The sequence below is a fragment of the Anomaloglossus baeobatrachus genome, chromosome 2, assembly GCF_048569485.1.
Source record: "Anomaloglossus baeobatrachus isolate aAnoBae1 chromosome 2, aAnoBae1.hap1, whole genome shotgun sequence".
Lineage (NCBI taxonomy): Eukaryota > Metazoa > Chordata > Amphibia > Anura > Aromobatidae > Anomaloglossus > Anomaloglossus baeobatrachus.
Genome location: NC_134354.1, coordinates 699219830 through 699239005, shown reverse-complemented (window position 1 = coordinate 699239005; position 19176 = coordinate 699219830). Strand labels below are relative to the sequence as shown.

General features: G+C 49.1%; 1 protein-coding gene across 1 annotated transcript in view; it reads right to left on the bottom strand.

The window, feature by feature from the left end:
- Window positions 1-15145, bottom strand: part of GPD1 (glycerol-3-phosphate dehydrogenase 1) — a 110505-nt gene extending 95360 nt beyond the window's left edge. Inside the window, exon 1 of the mRNA XM_075337259.1 lies at window positions 14995-15145. Within this exon, the coding sequence (XP_075193374.1) occupies window positions 14995-15032 (38 nt within the window). The 5' untranslated portion in view covers window positions 15033-15145. The remainder of the gene's footprint in view (window positions 1-14994) is intronic.
- Between the last annotated feature and the right edge of the window lie 4031 nt (window positions 15146-19176).

The following is a 19176-nucleotide window of genomic DNA, read 5'->3' as shown; positions in this document are numbered from 1 at the left end:
AGGAATTGTACACATTTCTTTACAAACACTCCACATTTTAGGAGGTCAAAAGTAATTGGACAAATAAACCAAACAAAATATTTTTATTTTCAATATTTTGTTGCGAATCCTTTGGAGGCAATCACTGCCTTAAGTCTGGAACCCATGGACATCACCAAACGCTGGGTTTCCTCCTTCTTAATGCTTTGCCAGGCCTTTACAGCCGCAGCCTTCAGGTCTTGCTTGTTTGTGGGTCTTTCCGTCTTAAGTCTGGATTTGAGCAAGTGAAATGCATGCTCAATTGGGTTAAGATCTGGTGATTGACTTGGCCATTGCAGAATGTTCCACTTTTTTGCACTCATGAACTCCTGGGTAGCTTTGGCTGTATGCGTGGGGTCATTGTCCATCTGTACTATGAAGCGCCGTCCGATCAACTTTGCGGCATTTGGCTGAATCTGGGCTGAAAGTATATCCTGGTACACTTCAGAATTCATCTGGCTACTCTTGTCTGCTGTTATGTCATCAATAAACACAAGTGACCCAGTGCCATTGAAAGCCATGCATGCCCATGCCATCACGTTGCCTCCACCATGTTTTACAGAGGATGTGGTGTGCCTTGGATCATGTGCCGTTCCCTTTCTTCTCCAAACTTTTTTCTTCCCATCATTCTGGTACAGGTTGATCTTTGTCTCATCTGTCCATAGAATACTTTTCCAGAACTGAGCTGGCTTCATGAGGTGTTTTTCAGCAAATTTAACTCTGGCCTGTCTATTTTTGGAATTGATGAATGGTTTGCATCTAGATGTGAACCCTTTGTATTTACTTTCATGGAGTCTTCTCTTTACTGTTGACTTAGAGACAGATACACCTACTTCACTGAGAGTGTTCTGGACTTCAGTTGATGTTGTGAACGGGTTCTTCTTCACCAAAGAAAGTATGCGGCGATCATCCACCACTGTTGTCATCCGTGGACGCCCAGGCCTTTTTGAGTTCCCAAGCTCACCAGTCAATTCCTTTTTTCTCAGAATGTACCCGACTGTTGATTTTGCTACTCCAAGCATGTCTGCTATTTCTCTGATGGATTTTTTCTTTTTTTTCAGCCTCAGGATGTTCTGCTTCACCTCAATTGAGAGTTCCTTAGACCGCATGTTGTCTGGTCACAGCAACAGCTTCCAAATGCAAAACCACACACCTGTAATCAACCCCAGACCTTTTAACTACTTCATTGATTACAGGTTAACGAGGGAGACGCCTTCAGAGTTAATTGCAGCCTTAGAGTCCCTTGTCCAATTACTTTTGGTCCCTTGAAAAAGAGGAGGCTATGCATTACAGAGCTATGATTCCTGAACACTTTCTCCGATTTGGATGTGAAAACTCTCATATTGCAGCTGGGAGTGTGCACTTTCAGCCCATATTATATATAGAATTGTATTTCTGAACATGTTTTTGTAAACAGCTAAAATAACAAAACTTGTGTCACTGTCCAAATATTTCTGGACCTAACTGTATGTCCAACTTGCCTTGTGTTGCTGCGACACACACACACACACACACACAACTATTTTTCAGGGAGAAATACATCATTTTCTGAAACAATTTCAAGGGTGTCAACACTTTCGGCCGTGCCTGTATAATGGAGCCATTCTAACCTAGCTGTATGTATGGCCCTTACTGCTATGTAAATGAATCCTGAAAGATGGAGAAATAGGCTCAGATGCAGCTTCTACCAGCAAAAAGTGAGTCTTCTGCATCTGAAGAATTCCATACTTTGGTCCTCAAAACTGCATAATTCTTCACTCATTTTACACACTAGTTACTGACCAAAAGACCTCTGGCCCTTATTTTCCTCAGAAATGTCACCTCTTTCCCTTCCGGTTAGTACTTCCCCGTACCTAGTGTGACAATAGGACACTCATTACACCATTGTTTCCATGCATCAAAGCAAATAGGATTCACAGGTGACATTCACTGCCCTCTTTAACCATTTCATAGGAATTATGAGGGAGAAGGGGTGGGATTGTGTCAAAGGCAAGTCTGCTTATTTATGAAGGTATCCGAACTGATGCACGCTCACCCCAGGGCACCTGTACTGGCGAGGAGCTCCTGTATGCCGTCGTCAAGGTGAATAATCTAAACTAGGACAATATTGCATGCTGTCTGATATAAAATGATAAGTAAAAGTGCACTCAATCAATTCATCTAAAATCACAGCGAAGGTGACTGAATGCAAAAAGGTGGCAATTAGTCTGTTACTATTATTCACACTCAATTAAACTCCAGCAGCAGTGATGTATAAATGTATCATAACATTGGCCAAGAAAGACGGCAGGAACTTCACACGGATCGTATAATCCCTGCCCGCTCCGCCTCCTGGAGCTGTAACGGCTCAAGAATTAATGAAGTCTCAGGATGAGGCCTACAGGATATTGTGTAAACTATGTTCTGCAAACACGGGACGAGCCACCTGGAGACGGAGTAACCACAAGAGCAACAGAATGTCACACTATGAGCGGAGGATCAATCCATGATGGGAGAGCAAAAACCATGACAAAGCTGCCGGCAAAGCCACCTCAGGAGCAAGACCGCCGACCTGTCCCTGAAGCAGCGCAGGACAAGTCTTAAAGGAAATATGTCAGCTGATACATGCGGCCCACAATGTGTACAGCATGCATTAACCACTAACTGTATGCTTATAGCCAGGTATGTTTCCCTCTGAAACGCTGAATTGTTTCAGAGGAAAAAATAAAACACTTTTAAAAGGGAAGCGGTCAGGTTCTGTATGCACCAGAACAAAGAGTGGTTCTGGGTGCATATTTGTAATCCCTGCCTATAATAGCATAGATAAAGAGATCTTTAGAAAAAGTATTTCTAAATATCCTTTTTGATATGATAATGAGCACAGGGACTAGTCGCAAGGGCGATAGTTCTCTTGGCTAGTCGGCCCCCTTAGTATGTAAGCACACCCCTGTCGGTGTACTAACATTCTAAAATATGCACAGCGTCAGAGGCATGGTCACTCATCTCTCTGCTATTACTGCCGCAGACACTGGTTTTCGTCTCGTTCCTGGACTTCCGGTCATGTGTACTATGAAGCCGAGTCTACGTGTCCCGGCTTCAAACTGATGTAGTGCACATGAACGAAGATCCGGGGACTTCGGGATCATGCACACTGACTCTAATCTTAGCGTTCTGAAGCAATGACAACGACACAGGTACACGCATCATAGCTGATGACGCTAGGAAATGAGCATTGAATAGCATGTTTGTACGCCCCTGTGAGTGTGCCAACATGCTAAGGCTATGTGCGCACGTGTGCGTAATTCATGCAGTTACGCTGCGCTTTGTAGCGCAGCGTAACTGCATGCGTCCTGCGTCCCCTGCACAATCTATGGAGATTGTGCAGGGGCCGTGCGCACGTGGCATATTAGAATGCAGCGATTCGGCTGCTGCCCGAATCGCTGCGTTCTAAGAAGTGACATGTCACTTCTTCCGTGCGCTCCGCCGGCAGCCCCTGCTCTGTCTATGGCAGGAGCTGCAGGCAGAGCGCACGTTCTCGCCGGCACCATGCGCTTCAGAACGGAGCTTTTCAGCTGCGCTCTGAAGCGCACCTTTTAGGTGCCGTGCAGAGCGCACACATGCACACATAGCCTAAGAATGGAATGAGCGCAGGAACTAACACCCTTACGACTAGTCCCTTACCCTCATTTGCATATCATAAATACTCTAAACTTCTTTATCTATGCTACTAGATACAGGGACGGTTAGGCAGGGATTAGCAATATGCACCCAGAACTGCTCGTGGTTCTGGGTGCATATTGCACTTGACAGGTTCCCTTTAATAGCAGTCGGGGGCAGGCAGGTCCCAGCGGCTCCTCCCCACCCGCTGACAAGAACTGACACGTAGAAAGAGACCCGTTAGTTCAGGCTAGCCGGCAGGGAGATGCCACCTGGGACCTAGCGCACAGCTAGCTACGGCTACTAAAAGCTTGTTTTTCTCTGAAATCCCGCAGCATTTCCAAGTGAAACATACCTGGATCTAAATCATATAGCCAGCGGCGGATTCGTGGACAGCACGTATGACCCAACAGGTTCCCTTTAAAGACGTGGGAGCATTTGTAGAGCATTTGCAGCAGTAATGCAGTGAAAACCAAAAGTATTGGCAGGGAAAGTGTGCACATTTGTATGGGTGAAAAACACAGTTACTTGTATACACTGAACATAAACACAACACTTGTTTTTTTCTCGCGTGAACTGAATGCAAACCTGTAAGACTTTCTACGTACACAAAAGGACTTTGTGTCTCAAATATTGTTCACAAGTTTGTCTATATCTGTGTTAGCGAGCAGTTCTTTGCCGAGATCATCCATCCACGTCACAGGTGTGGCATATCAAGATGCTGATTAGACAGCAAGATTATTGCACAGGTGTGCCTTAGGCTGGCCACAATAAAAGGCCACTCTAAAATGTGCAGTTTTATCACAGCACAATGTCACAGATATGGCACATTTTGAGGGAGTGTGCAATTGGCATGCTGACTGCAGGAATGTCCACCAGAGCTGTTGCCCGTGAAATTAATATTTCTCTATCATAAGTTGTCTCCAAAAGATGTTACATTCGGCAGTGCATCCAACCGCAGACCATGTGTAACCACACCAGCCCAGGACCTCAACATCCAGCATCTTCACCTCCAAGACTGTCTAAGACCAGCCACGTGGACAGCTGCTGCAACAATCGGAGCATAACCAAAGAATTTCTACATAAACTGTCAGAAACCATCTCGGGGAAGCTCATCTGCTGCTCGTCGTCCCCATCGGTGTCTCCACCTGACCTCAGTTTGTCGTTGTAGCCGACTTTAGTGGACAAATGGTCATATTCGATGGCGTCTGGCACGTTGGAGTGGTGTTCTCTTCACGGATGAATCCCGGTTTTCACTGTACTGGGCAGATGGCAGACTGCATGTATGGTGGCGTGTGGGTGAGCGGTTTGGTTATGTCAATGTTGTGGCTCGAGTGGTCCATGGTGACGGTGGGGTTATGGTATGGGCAGGTGTATGTTATGGACAACAAACAGATGCATTTTATTGATGCCATGGAGAATGCACAGAGATACCGTGATGAGAGACTGAGGCCATTGTTGTGCCATTCATCCATGACAATCACCTCATGTTACAGAATAATGCACGGCACCATACTGCAAGGATCTGTCACAATTCCTGGAAGTGTAAGGCATCCCAATTCTTGCATGCAGCATACTCACCGGACATATCACCCAGTGAGCATGTTTGGGATGCTCTGGATCGGCATATACGACAGCATAGTCCTGTTCCTGCCAATATCCATCAACTTTGCAGCCATTGAAGAGGAGTGAACCAACATCCACAGGACACAATCAGCACCTGATCAACTCTATGCAAAGGAGATCTGTTGCACTGCATAAAGGCCCAGTCACACACAACGAGATCGCTAACAAGAGTTGCTGAGTCTCAGTTTCTGAGACGTAGCAACGATCTCGCCAGCGATCTCATTATGTGTGACACCTATCAGCGATCAGGCCCCTGCTGGGAGATCGCTAGTCGTTGCCGAATGATCCGGCCCATTTTCTTCAAAGGCGATGTCCTGCTGGGCAAGACCCATCGCTGTGTTTGACGCCTACTGCTGTGTTTTCATGCCTATGTTTGATAGTTATACAGGTCGCTCATCGTTACTGCGTTGTTGGTAAGGTCTGACTGTGTGACATCTCACCAGCGACTTACCAGCGATCCTTACCAGGTCATATCGTTGTTGGAATCGCTGGTAAGTCGTTGTGTGTGACTGGGCCTTAAGGCAACTGGTGGTCACACCCAATATTGGCTGCTTTTCTGCCTCCCTGCAGACCCCACCAATACTGTAAAACTGCACATTTTAGAGTGACTTTATTGTGGCTAGCCTAAGGCACACCTGTGCAAAAATCAGCATCTTGATATGCCACACCAGTGAGATGGATGGATAATTTCGGCAAAGTTGAAGTGCTCACTAAGACATAGACAAATTTGTGAACAATATTTGAGAGAAAAAAAAAAAAAGTCTTAGATCTTTGGGTTCAGCTGATGAAAAATGGGAGCAAAAAAAAGTGTGTTTATATTTTTGCTCAGTGTATATTCTATTGTAATCGAGTATATCATTCCCCTACGTGCTTCCCCCCCCCCTTTCTTCTTCCTTTAAATTTTCCTAGAAACCAAAAGACGAAAAACAAAACAAACAAACCACCTTTCTTCCAATAACATACATCCTCTCAAATGTCCCTACTCTTGCCTGTTCGAGGCTTTCCATATGTTATCAGACATGCGGTTGTCACCCACTGGCAAGATCCCTTATGGGAGTGTCTTACTGTAAATTCTCCAAAATTGTATTCACCAGCAGCAGATACTGCAGCACATTACCAAACCCCATAATACATCACTGGTAGAGGCAGAGGGTTAGAAGGTCTATGCTAGTAGCACATAAGAAACGCCTGTCAGGGGTGCCAAAACTTTTCACCTACGGGTTACAGTAGTAGATTGTACTACTGAGCGCAGTAACAATAATAAAGTTATTTGTGGTGTTAAACAAAATTTATTTAGAACTTCACAACTTTTCTGAGCAAGGCGAGAGTTAGCATTTTGTCTCAGGGTCACAATCTGTCACACACCAATATCCCATCCTGTTAGTCACAGTATTAGGTCACATCCAAGATGTCCCTCTGTACATACAAAATCTCACGACACATGACCCCATCCTTCCTCCCTTCAATACGGTGCAGTCGTCCTGCCCCTTTGCAGAAAAGCACCTCCAAAGTATGATGCTCCCACCCCCTAATGCTTATGGTTGGGATGGTGTTCTTGGGGTTGTACTCATCCTACTCCAAACACAGCAAGTGGAGTTGACACCAAAAAGTTCTATTTTGGTCTCATCTAACCACATGACCTCCTCCCATACCTCCTCTGGATCATCCAGATGTCCAGGTTTGACCATGTGCTGGCATGAGCAGGGCAGGGCCAGACACAGAGCAAAGGGCCCCTGTGCAAGAATTGTGTATAGGCCATCAATTGTCAGTGGTATGTGCCGAGCACTGATGCAGCGCATAGCAGTGATGTTTATTGGCAGTCACCCTATCAGAGGCCACTCGCTAATATGCGCAACCTTTGATAGGTCAGCGGCCATTACATGTCACTGCTATGTGCTGCATGGTGACGTCAGTGCTTGGCACATAGCAGTGACATTTCATGGCCCATGGGCCCGTTATAACAACCCCGGTTACCAGCTGCGGGCCCCTCTATATCAAGCACAGGAGGCCCACTGAGGACCCGGAGCCCACACTCTCTAGCTAGGCCAGTCGGACCCTGTTTGTAATGGGCCCCCTCCCCTCTGGACCCCTGTGTGGTTGCACAGGGTACACCGGCTATATATCCGCCAGTGGAGGAGGGGGACCTTGCGTGTCCTGCAGGATTTTAATCTTGGACGACGAAGTGTGTTCGATGAAGTGTGTTACTAATGATAATTCTTAAGACTATGGACCCAGATCTCTTCAGGTCATTGACCAGGTCCACTGGTGTAGTTCTGGCCTAATTCCTGACATTTCTCAGAATCATCCTTAACCCACGAGGAGCGATGCTGCATGGAGCCCCAGACAAAGTAAGATTGACAGTCATCTTGTGTTTCTTCCAATTTCTAGTTGCCTTCTCAGCAAGCTGCTTGCTTATTGTCCTGTAGAGTATGGCAGCATTGTGCAAGTCTACAATTTTGTCCCTGGTGTCATTAGACAGCTCTTTGGTCTTGGCCATGGTGGAGAGGTGATTGATTGTGTGAACAGTTGTCTTTTATACAGGTACGAGTTCAAACAGGTGCAATTAAAACAGGTAATAAGTTCAGAGTAGGAGGGCTTCTTAAAAGCGAACCTGTCACCAGATTTGTCCCCCATAAATGGCGGCCACCACCAGTGATCCCTTATATACAGCATTCCAGAATACTGTATATAAAAGCCAAGGCCGCCGTGTAGAACATAAAAAACAACTTTTATTATACTCACCTGCGGGGTAGTTGGGTCTGATGGACTTTGCTGGTCTCAGTTAGCACCTCCTATCTTCTTGCAATCACCATCCTCCTTCCCTGTTCCGCGTGAATGAGGACGGACATAGAGAAGTGTTGTGAATGTTAGTTATGTTTTGGCTGCTGGGAGGCTCCCTCTGGTGGCCAGGAATGGTTTGGAATTGGACCAGGTGTGTTGTGCAATGGGCGTTTCCTTTGCCAACTCTCTGCTTATTTAAATCCTGGTCTGATAGCAGGCTATGCCGGATGTCAGTTCTTTGTATCACCAGCCTGCTTCATTCTGCTCCACACCACATCTACCCCAGATAAGTGCTTGCTCTTTATTTATTGTTTGGTTCTTTTGTTCTTATCTGAGTTTGTCTTTTGCTGTGGTTATTTTCAGTTTATTTGCATGCAGGGATTTCCCCCCTCAGTTGCTTGGCTGGGGAACTCCCTGCAGTTCTGTTTGGAGTATAGCTCCTTTAAGTCCATGTGTTTGTGGCTTGTTGAATTTGTTATGATTCTTGTTTTCTGTTCATTGGTATGACAAGAGCACCTGGTATAGGACGGAGTTCAGATCGTGCGATCTGAGGGCCTTTTTGTACTATCAGGAATTTGGAATTTTGTAGGGTTTTTCTCTGGCTACCATCAGCCCCTTTCCTGTCCTGTCCTATTTTAGTCAGTTGGGGCCTCACCTTTTGCTAATCCTGTCATCTATCTGTGTATTGTGTTTTTCCTATATCACCGCAGTCTTTGAATGTGGGGGGCTTGCTATTCTTGTCTATTTTCTGAGGCAGAGAGTTATTCATCTTTCCTTCCTTTAGGATAGTTAGTTCTCCGGCTGGGTTCGCGGTGCACAGGATGTTAGTTCTCCCCTCGGCTACTTCTAGTTGTGATGGTTAGTAAGGGGATGGCGGCCAGATTAGTTGCCAATGCTCTGGTCACCTTTTACCAATGATTTGTGGTGGTCTTCCATGGTTCCGGATCATAACAGAGAAGTGTGCATGTGTAGGAGTGCAACGGAGAACTCTGTGGATGACGTAGGACGCGTCATCCATACAGAGCTATGAAGGAGGACGGCGATGGCAGGAAGAGAAGAGGCGCTGGACCAGAGACCAGAAACACAGGTGAGTATTATATAAGCCTTTTTTTTATGTTAAACAGATTGTCCTGGGCTCTTATATACAGCATTCTAGAATGCTGTATATAAGTGCACACAGATGGTGTTATAGGGGACAAATCTGATGGCAGGTTCCCTTTAAAGAAAAATATTACAGGTCTGAGTGCCAGAATTCTTGCTGGTTGGAAGGTGATCAAATACTTATTTCATGCAATAAAATGCAAATCAAAAATCATACAATGTGCTTTCCTGGATTTTTTTTGGGGGGGGAATTCTGTATTCAGAATTGAAGTGTACCCAAGATAATAACTACAGATTTCTCAATTCTTTATAGGTCGGAAAACTCGCAAAAATGGCAGAATATCAAATACTAATTTTCCCACAATGTTAGAGTGTAAAATGTATCGAGAGATGTAGAATTACACACAACGAATACAATTCATAACCTCTCAGTAAGGCCGAGGCCACATGGGGGACTACTGTGATCCTTGCATGACACTTGGCTCACACTGGCAGCACAGCGGGAGCCAAGTGTCATGAGAGTGTTACTGCGACTGAGGTCTGATCGTGCGATCGGCCGGCGCGGAGGAGGGGAGGGAGGGATTTATCTCCCTCTCTCCTCCATTGCTGGCTATTGCTATTCTCGCTCTGCACTCGCGGGACCCCAGTCTACTGCGAGTGCAATGCGATTTTTCTCTCGCTCCATAGACTTGAATGGGTGCGCGAGAAACAAGGATCACATTCCACCTGCAGCATGATGCAACTGTTTGCTCGGTCCGATTAGGGCTGAGAAAATAATCGCTCATGGGTGCTGGCACATAGAGTAATACTGGTCCGAGTGGAATGCGAGGTTTTATCGCATTCCACTCGCTCCGATTTTCATGCCGTGTGTCTTAGACCTTATACATAGACTATTCCCATTCAGTGACAACAAGCAAATATCTTGAAAATAGCAACACAAAACCAGCCGCCCTACGAAGACAACTAGTGTGATGCCCTGGCCTATCAGGTCGTCACAGGGTATTGTGCAGTCTGCCCTTCTGCATAGTATCCACCCTCCTTGGTTATGGGTCCTGGTACTTTGGTGTTGCTAACAGCTGAGCAAATCAAAATCCTAGGAACACTTTACACTTTACCTACCAGACACACCATCGGGGGGCCTGAAGGGAATAGGGCCGCCCATATGGGGGGTTGGTAAGGCAAAAGTGAAGAAAGGGACAGTTGAGCAGAGGGAGATGAGCAGTGGAGAGTGAAAGGAGAGGTGGTGGAGTGGTGACCCTCCTGAGGAGAGGTCAGGGAGCAGGGCTCCGGTGTACTAGGTGGCAGACATTGGTCTGGGCCTGGTAGGAGCTGAAACCCTGGTCGCAGGGGATTGTGTCACGGGGCATGGACTGCTGAGGAGGGCAGCCGGCGGCCTTGTGCTATCACTGGGCAGGTGCCAGGGCACGACGGGGTACGTGGACCCTAGGCCGGGAAGTAGCTTCACGCGTCCTGGTAATTTACCCAAAGGGGGTGAAGACTTCAAATGTCATCCCCAACCCGCTCCAAAATCGGGGTACTAGCGCACCGATGGGATAGGACTTTCCCAATACAGTCCACAGAAATCCTACGCGTGAACCCTGAGAGCAAGCTCACTCAGTTAGCCATACGGGTGAGCGGGACCCGAACAGTTTCAGACTCGAGGGTCCAAAGAGAAACACAGGTGCCAAGGAAAGGGTCACAGACTAACCGCAACACCAAGTGCACGGACCCAAGCGTGCTCCCTCCCAGCCAGCTGCAGTGGTGCTCAGAACTCTGGTTTACAAGCTGTCGGTGTGATTATTTCTGACTGAGTGAGTACACTGAAAACCCTTCTCCTATCCCCAACGGCACCCCACGCCAACTACCCAACGGGCCCCGGGACACCCAAACCCCCAACCCACGGAGGGGTTAAACATCCAGCTGCTTTAACATAGTCACCGGGCTCCCCAACAGCAGTGGTGGTCTCTCACCTTACCACGCACTGTGAGTGGCGTCACGAACTTTCAATTCCCCTGTACATACTCCCCTTTTTCTTTTGACTTTCAAGCTCCGCACGGACCCCCTGGGTTCGGAGACCCCTCGAGCCACCACGGCTCCGGATCAGAGCGGCTCGGCCGCTGTCGCGGGGGCAGTACACCTCGCATCTACATAAAACGTCTCTAACTGGAAATGTATATGAAGGGAATCTGCCACCAGCAAAATGTAGAGACAGAGACCATGATTACAACAATGTGTCACTTGGCTGCTTGCTGTAGTTTTCATAAACTCCTGTTGAGAAACAGTGATTTTATCCTAGAGGGCTAGTAAACCTGCTTCCCTCTAGTTCTCCATATTCATGATCTCTGTATAACCCCTCCCCACCACTGATTGACAGCTTTCTGCCTATGCAAAGCACACTCTCAAATATGCTAGTGGGCGGAGTTATACAGATCTCTGTACTTAGAAAATTGGTAGATCTGAAGCAAATATAGCTGTGAGGTTATCAAAACTACAGCAAGCAGCGTCATTTAAGTGATACATCACCGGAATCCGGGTCTCATCTACAGGATGCTGCACCAACAACCTGGTGACAGTTTCCCTTTAAGATTTCCACACTAGCCAATTAGTTTTTAATATATCATCTTTCGGCAGTCTATGTTCCCGTTATCTCCTGCAAATGATTTTTTACATAAATACCTGCCCCCTTGGCATTATGTGACGCCCCTGAACTAGTCAGGGTGTCACAGGGTACTGCACTTCTTTCTCTTCTGGTGCAGGACTCAACCCCCCCCATAGTTCTGGGATCCTAACCTTTGGTATTGCTCCATCAGCATGCAAATCCTAGTCACACCTCACACCACACCCTGTCAGGCACACCAGTGGGTGGTCTAGCTGGAACAGGGCCACCCACCTAGGGGTCAGGCAGACTGGTGGGAGGGAGAAAAGTCAGAGAGAGGAAAGGAGAGAGAGTTGAGCGGTAGCCCTCAAAGAGTGAGGAGCTGGGAGTTGGAGCTCCCTGGGGAATTTTGGCTAGGTCGCAGACGGTGGTCTGGGTCCGAAGGAGTCGGAGACCCGGTCGCAGGGTATTGGAGAAAGGTGCCAGGCTTAGTTTTGGGGAACACTTGGCACCGGAGTACCTAGTAACCGAACCGGTACCGAGCACGGCGGGATACTGGACCCTAGATCAGAGAGTAGCTTCACACAACCTGATAATTAACCTGTGGAGGATAGTCTCTTTATGAACTTTCCCCAAGAGCTCAAAGACTGAAGACATCAACACACAGAGGGGGATAGAGCTTTCCAGCTTATGCGGCCTACAGAAATCCCAAGTGTCAGCAATCGAGAGCACAGCATTCCTACTTAACAGTGAGGAGCGGGACCCCGACAGCTTCAAGCAGAGGGGTCACTCAGAACATCTAAAATACAGTGCATGGAGGCAAGGTACAGACTACTAGCAATACCAAAGAGAGCGGACTCCCGGACGAGCTCCCCTGAAGTGGCAGCGGCACCCAGAGACTTGGTTTACTTTTGTGTCAGAGTCTGCTTTGCGGTCGTATTACTACCAACACTGCCTGAGTGAGTACGCTGTCCTCCCCTGGAGCCCCGGGCCTCCCCTACCCGTGGAGGGAACGTCATCTGGCTGCCCCACTCTGTCTCCACCCCCGGGTACTCTCAATCGGCAGCGGCAGTACTCCCCTTACCGCGAACCACGGGTGGCATCACGAACTCTTATCCCCTGTAAATACCCCCCTTTACATTTGAAGTGGCCGTGAGCCCCCGGGTCCGGAGACCCTCGAGCCACAGCCACCCCCGGATCCGAGCGGTTTGACCGCTGCAGGGGCGGCACAATTACACAGCCTGTCCATGGTACAGTGGCATACCCAGCAGTTGGCACCTCTGGCTATGCACCCATATGGCTTTCCTTTGCCCAGGATATTTAAAAACCATTCTGCAAGACAGCCAAATTCAAATATTGTAAATCAGACCATGGTGGCAAATAGAGACCACATGTCCATATACGCCAGGATGAGGAGGGGTAAAAACTACAAACTACGGCTGCATCCCCTCTGTACATAACGGATGGGGCATGGGTGCTTCTCATTTACGAGCCGACCTACAAGACGCATTGCTCAGCAGAATCCAATCCTACAGAAGTCACTTCCACATATCACAAAGTACAACATAAGAGTTGTATGGACGACGGCCGTGTATTGTACTGGATATTTACAGGCAGGTGATCGGCACTATACCTTGTCTATATACTGTATGCAAGCAAGAAACAGTCCTGGAGCCCAGAACACAGGGGCCACGTCAGAGGACACGTGATCTACAAAGTGCCCGAACTGCTGAGAATTGTTTATTATTGGGTCTTGTTTCATTTCCTAAAAGAAAAACCTTCAGATTTAGTTTTTTAACCTTCAGCACGTTCCCTGCAGGGTGCGGCGGCTCCTCACTGTGGGTAAGAGGAGAGGCTGCGGAAGGTGGAATTTGCTCTCTTAGCACATAGACCATAGGGCAGAGGTTATGTCATGAGCACACAAGACAGCCTGCAGATAATCAGCACTGCGGATCTCCAGGGTAAGGTCCACGGAGGACTCACAGTAGACTTATTATTGGCCACGAGCATGCACCTATGGGCACTAACGTTGGCATGAGCACATAGCTAAAAGGGTCTAATGTTCGAGGACTCTCCTATGTGCATTAATATGGGCCACAAGCAATCACCTAAAGGGACTAATATTGGCTATGAACACTAACCTACAGGCACCAACGTTGCACCCAAGCACTGACCTCCGGGCACTTACGTTGCACCCAGACACTGACCCCCAGGCACTTACGTTGCACCCAGACACTGACCCCCGGGCACTTACGTTGCACCCAGACACTGACCCCCGGGCACTTACGTTGCACCCAAGCACTGACCCCCGGGCACTTACGTTGCACCCAAGCACTGACCCCCGGGCACTTACGTTGCACCCAAGCACTGACCCCCGGGCACTTACGTTGCACCCAAGCACTGACCCCCGGGCACTTACGTTGCACCCAAGCACTGACCTCCGGGCACTTACGTTGCACCCAAGCACTGACCTCCGGGCACTTACGTTGCACCCAAGCACTGACCTCCGGGCACTTACGTTGCACCCAAGCACTGACCTCCGGGCACTTACGTTGCACCCAAGCACTGACCTCCGGGCACTTACGTTGCACCCAAGCACTGACCTCCGGGCACTTACGTTGCACCCAAGCACTGACCTCCGGGCACTCACCTATGGGCACTAATGTTGGACATGAGCACTCACCTATGGGCACTAACGTTGGACACAAGCACTCCTATGGGTGCTAGGTAGTATTTCCAGTAGTTAGTAGTAGTGGTGCCAGAAAGTACTGGGGGCAGCAGCATATACTTTGCAATTCCTCACCTCCTATGTCTGCCAGCTTCTCTGTTTTTTGTATTAAAATTGTCTGGTAGAGAATATACTCTGAGCCCATAGGGAAACTGTGGAAGCTGGCATTACACAATATCTGGCCATCTGATGTGTGAAGTGAGCAGAGCACAGACGCAGCAGTCCTGCACAGGGAGGATCTGTGGGCAGCTCACAATGTAAAATAAATTATCGTGGGCGGATGATGTCCTCTTGCTCCTCATTGAGCATGAAACAAAGGCATGTCTGTCAGATCCGTGGGGTCACGTGCTGCTGTATGGGGGGCACAGGCTGCTGCATGGGGGGGGGGCACATGCGGCTGTATGGGGGGCACAGCTCCGGCAGCTGATCCCTGCAGACATTCAGCTCATTACTAACACAAGACAGAAGCAGCAGGTGGAGATCGCACAGACCACGTGCACATACTGACCAATTGCCAGAGCCAACGATGCAGACTTTCAGCGCCATGCCGCAATGCCAGGCTGCAGTGTCCGGCTGTGGACAGGTCCGTGCTGCGCCTCAGCTCACACCGCTCCGGAGACTCACCCAGCACCAAACTCTTGGCATTTAAACCTCAGCTGTCAGTCTTGTGCAAGCACGGCCCCGCCCCCGGCCGCTGATTGGCTGAGCGCTGAGTCCTCCGGTCACTGCAGCGCCAGGATGTGCAACAGGCGAGAGCCGGATTATCAGTGCAGGAGGCGGATCATCAGTGCAGGAGCCGGATTATCAGTGCAGGAGGCGGATTATCAGTGCAGGAGCCGGATTATTAGTGCAGGAGGCGGATTATCAATGCAGGAGGCGGATCATCAGTGCAGGAGCCGGATTATCAGTGCAGGAGGCGGATTATCAGTGCAGGAGCCGGATTATCAGTGCAGGAGCGGGCTGTCAGTGCAGGAGCCGGATTATCATTGCAGGAGCCGGATGATCATTGCAGGAGCCGGATTATCAGTGCAAGAGCCGGATTATTATCAGTGCTGGAGGAGGGCTGTCAGTGCAGGAGGCGGATTATCAGTGCAAGAGGTGGGCAGTCAGTGCAGGAGGCGGGCTGTCAGTGCAGGAGCCGGATTATCAGTGCAGGAGCGGGCTGTCAGTGCAGGAGCCGGATTATCAGTGCAGGAGCGGGCTGTCAGTGCAGGAGCCGGATTATCAGTGCAGGAGCGGGCTGTCAGTGCAGGAGCCGGATTATCAGTGCAGGAGCGGGCTGTCAGTGCAGGAAGCTGGACTGTCACTTTGTGAGCCGGATTATCAGTGCAGGAAGCTGTGCTGTGGCTATAGGAGCTGGCTAGTCAGTGCAGGGACCTGGGTGTAACTATGGGAGCCGGACTGTCACTTTGTGAGCCGGATTATCAGTGCAGGAAGCTGGGCTGTCGCTATAGGAGCTGGATTATCAGTGCAGGGACCTGGGTGTAACTATGGGAGCCGGACTGTCACTTTGTGAGCCGGATTATCAGTGCAGGAAGCTGGACTGTCACTTTGTGAGCCGGATTATCAGTGCAGGAAGCTGGACTGTCACTTTGTGAGCCGAATTATCAGTGCAGGAAGCTGGGCTGTCGCTATAGGAGCTGGATTATCAGTGCAGGGACCTGGGTGTAACTATGGGAGCCGGACTGTCACTTTGTGAGCCGGATTATCAGTGCAGGAAGCTGGGCTGTCGCTATAGGAGCTGGATTATCAGTGCAGGGACCTGGGTGTAACTATGGGAGCTGGACTGTCACTTTGTGAGCCGGATTATCAGTGCAGGAAGCTGGGCTGTCGCTATAGGAGCTGGATTATCAGTGCAGGGACCTGGGTGTAACTATGGGAGCCGGACTGTCACTTTGTGAGCCGGATTATCAGTGCAGGAAGCTGGACTGTCACTTTGTGAGCCGGATTATCAGTGCAGGAAGCTGGACTGTCACTTTGTGAGCCGAATTATCAGTGCAGGAAGCTGGGCTGTCGCTATAGGAGCTGGATTATCAGTGCAGGGACCTGGGTGTAACTATGGGAGCCGGACTGTCACTTTGTGAGCCGGATTATCAGTGCAGGAAGCTGGGCTGTCGCTATAGGAGCTGGATTATCAGTGCAGGGACCTGGGTGTAACTATGGGAGCTGGACTGTCACTTTGTGAGCCGGATTATCAGTGCAGGAAGCTGGGCTGTCGCTATAGGAGCTGGATTATCAGTGCAGGGACCTGGGTGTAACTATGGGAGCCGGACTGTCACTTTGTGAGCCGGATTATCAGTGCAGGAAGCTGGACTGTCACTTTGTGAGCCGGATTATCAGTGCAGGAAGCTGGACTGTCACTTTGTGAGCCGGATTATCAGTGCAGGAAGCTGGGCTGTCGCTATAGGAGCTGGATTATCAGTGCAGGGACCTGGGTGTAACTATGGGAGCCGGACTGTCACTTTGTGAGCCGGATTATCAGTGCAGGAAGCTGGACTGTCACTTTGTGAGCCGGATTATCAGTGCAGGAAGCTGGGCTGTCGCTATAGGAGCTGGATTATCAGTGCAGGGACCTGGGTGTAACTATGGGAGCCGGACTGTCACTTTGTGAGCCGGATTATCAGTGCAGGAAGCTGGACTGTCACTTTGTGAGCCGGATTATCAGTGCAGGAAGCTGGGCTGTCGCTATAGGAGCTGGATTATCAGTGCAGGAAGCTGGGCTGTCGCTATAGGAGCTGGATTATCAGTGCAGGGACCTGGGTGTAACTATGGGAGCCGGGCTGTCACTTTAGGAGCAGGGCTTTCTCTATAGTGTAAGAGCCAGGCTGTCAGTGTAGCTAGCTGAGCTCTCACTGTACACTGGAGATCAAAATTAGAGAACACCACACAATTTCCTAAATGTTGCAGTCATTGTGTCGTCCTATGTGATTATATCCTAACATGAGGAAACTCACAGTATTTTAAGCTTATTTCAAAAATTGAATTTTTTTCAAAAACACATAACAAAAATGTAAATGAGGTAAATAAAAAAGACACTGATCAAATTAGAGAACACTTTCAGATACCTGCAAGTTATTGGTGTTAATCTGGCACCTGATTGCATCTTTACAACATCACAAACTCTTTCAACTCCCCCAAGAAGGCTGGCCACCCTTGAGGACAGGATAATGCGGAGACTCTCCATGGGTAAATGTGGCGCCCCTGAGTGTCAGGTGCCACAGGGTATTGCATCCAGTAACAGGTGCGGTGCTAACCCCAGATTCCTGGAAGACCAGTAACGGTAAATACCATTCAAACACACACATCCATGCCCTTTTTCCCAGGCTGGATAACAGGCTAGAGACGGACCTGATGGATGGCCACCTATTGGCTGGGACTTATATAATCCGCTAGTCAGAAACCTGGGAGGAGGAGGGGCTAGTCAGTGCAGTTGACGGAGACGGACATCTTGTCAGATAGTGAGATAGTCAGTCAGACGTCAACGTGCAGACAGAGAGTGTAAAGTGACTTGTTGGGCTAAAGGAGTACGGTCGCCAGGGAGAGTATGGTCTGAGTACTCACGGGACCAAGCACGGGCGGGGTGCAGAGCCCTAGTTAAGGAAGACGCTTCAAGCTCACCTGATAAATCTGCCCGGTGAGTGAATCATCAGGGTTTCTCACCAACGTTAGTGTCTGGAGCACAGCAGCAAAGTAGTGATGGGCAGTCCGTCTCTTTTTGGTGATCCGGTTCCCATGGCTCCGCTCATCAAAAAGAGCCGGCTCATTCGGATCGTTCTTGGCTCCCTATTAAATATATGTTCACCCCAGGTGAATACATATTTAAGATTATAGTAACGCTGATGAAACCCCGCCCACCCACAGCTAAACCCCGCCCACTTACAAGGGACCAATTAGATTGTTGAGTGGGCGGGGTTTAGCCACTGGTGGGTGGGGTTTCAGCTGTGAAAAGAGCCGTTTAGAGATTTTAGTGGCTCTCACTGGGGATCTGTCTCCTGTCAGTAACAGCGCAGGGAGCCGGATCTTTGTGTCGGATCGTTTGTGACCGACACATCACCACAGCAAAGAGGGAACCCGGGAACTGAGACAGAGGTCCAACCCAAGAGAGGTTCAAGCTGCCTGCCATATGGGCCAGGACTGTGACAACAGGAGGGGACTACAGAAGGCTTCAGGCCACCTGGACCTACCAACTACAGACAGATGCATGGAAGTAAAGTTCACCAGGTCACTACACTGGCATTGGGATCAAAGGAATACCGGATTACCTGAGGCCCAGATTGGTAGAGACCAGCACCAGCCGGGTTGCAGCTTCACAGAACCAGTGAGTAAAGAACAAGTTAAACCGCAGCCCCTGGGTTGTCTGAATTCCTCCTGCACCTCTGCATCACCAATTTTCACCATACTACAACCACACTCATTCTCCCCTGGAGCTTAGCTCTACTTGAAGAGGGCCATAACATCCAAGCTGCTCAATACCACCAGCCTCAGCAGAGAGAGACTTTGCAGTGGCGACTTTCCCCACATAGCTGCATACCGCAAGTGGCGTCCCGAAAAATCTTTTATTTTTATTTTTCCCTTTTATTTTTCCCCCTTTTTTAAGCGACCCTCAGGTTCACGGAACTGGCCACCGGCCACCTGTGACACATCCCCTTGATTCAAGTCCCGGGACAGAGTACCCCAAGGCCCTGGGGTG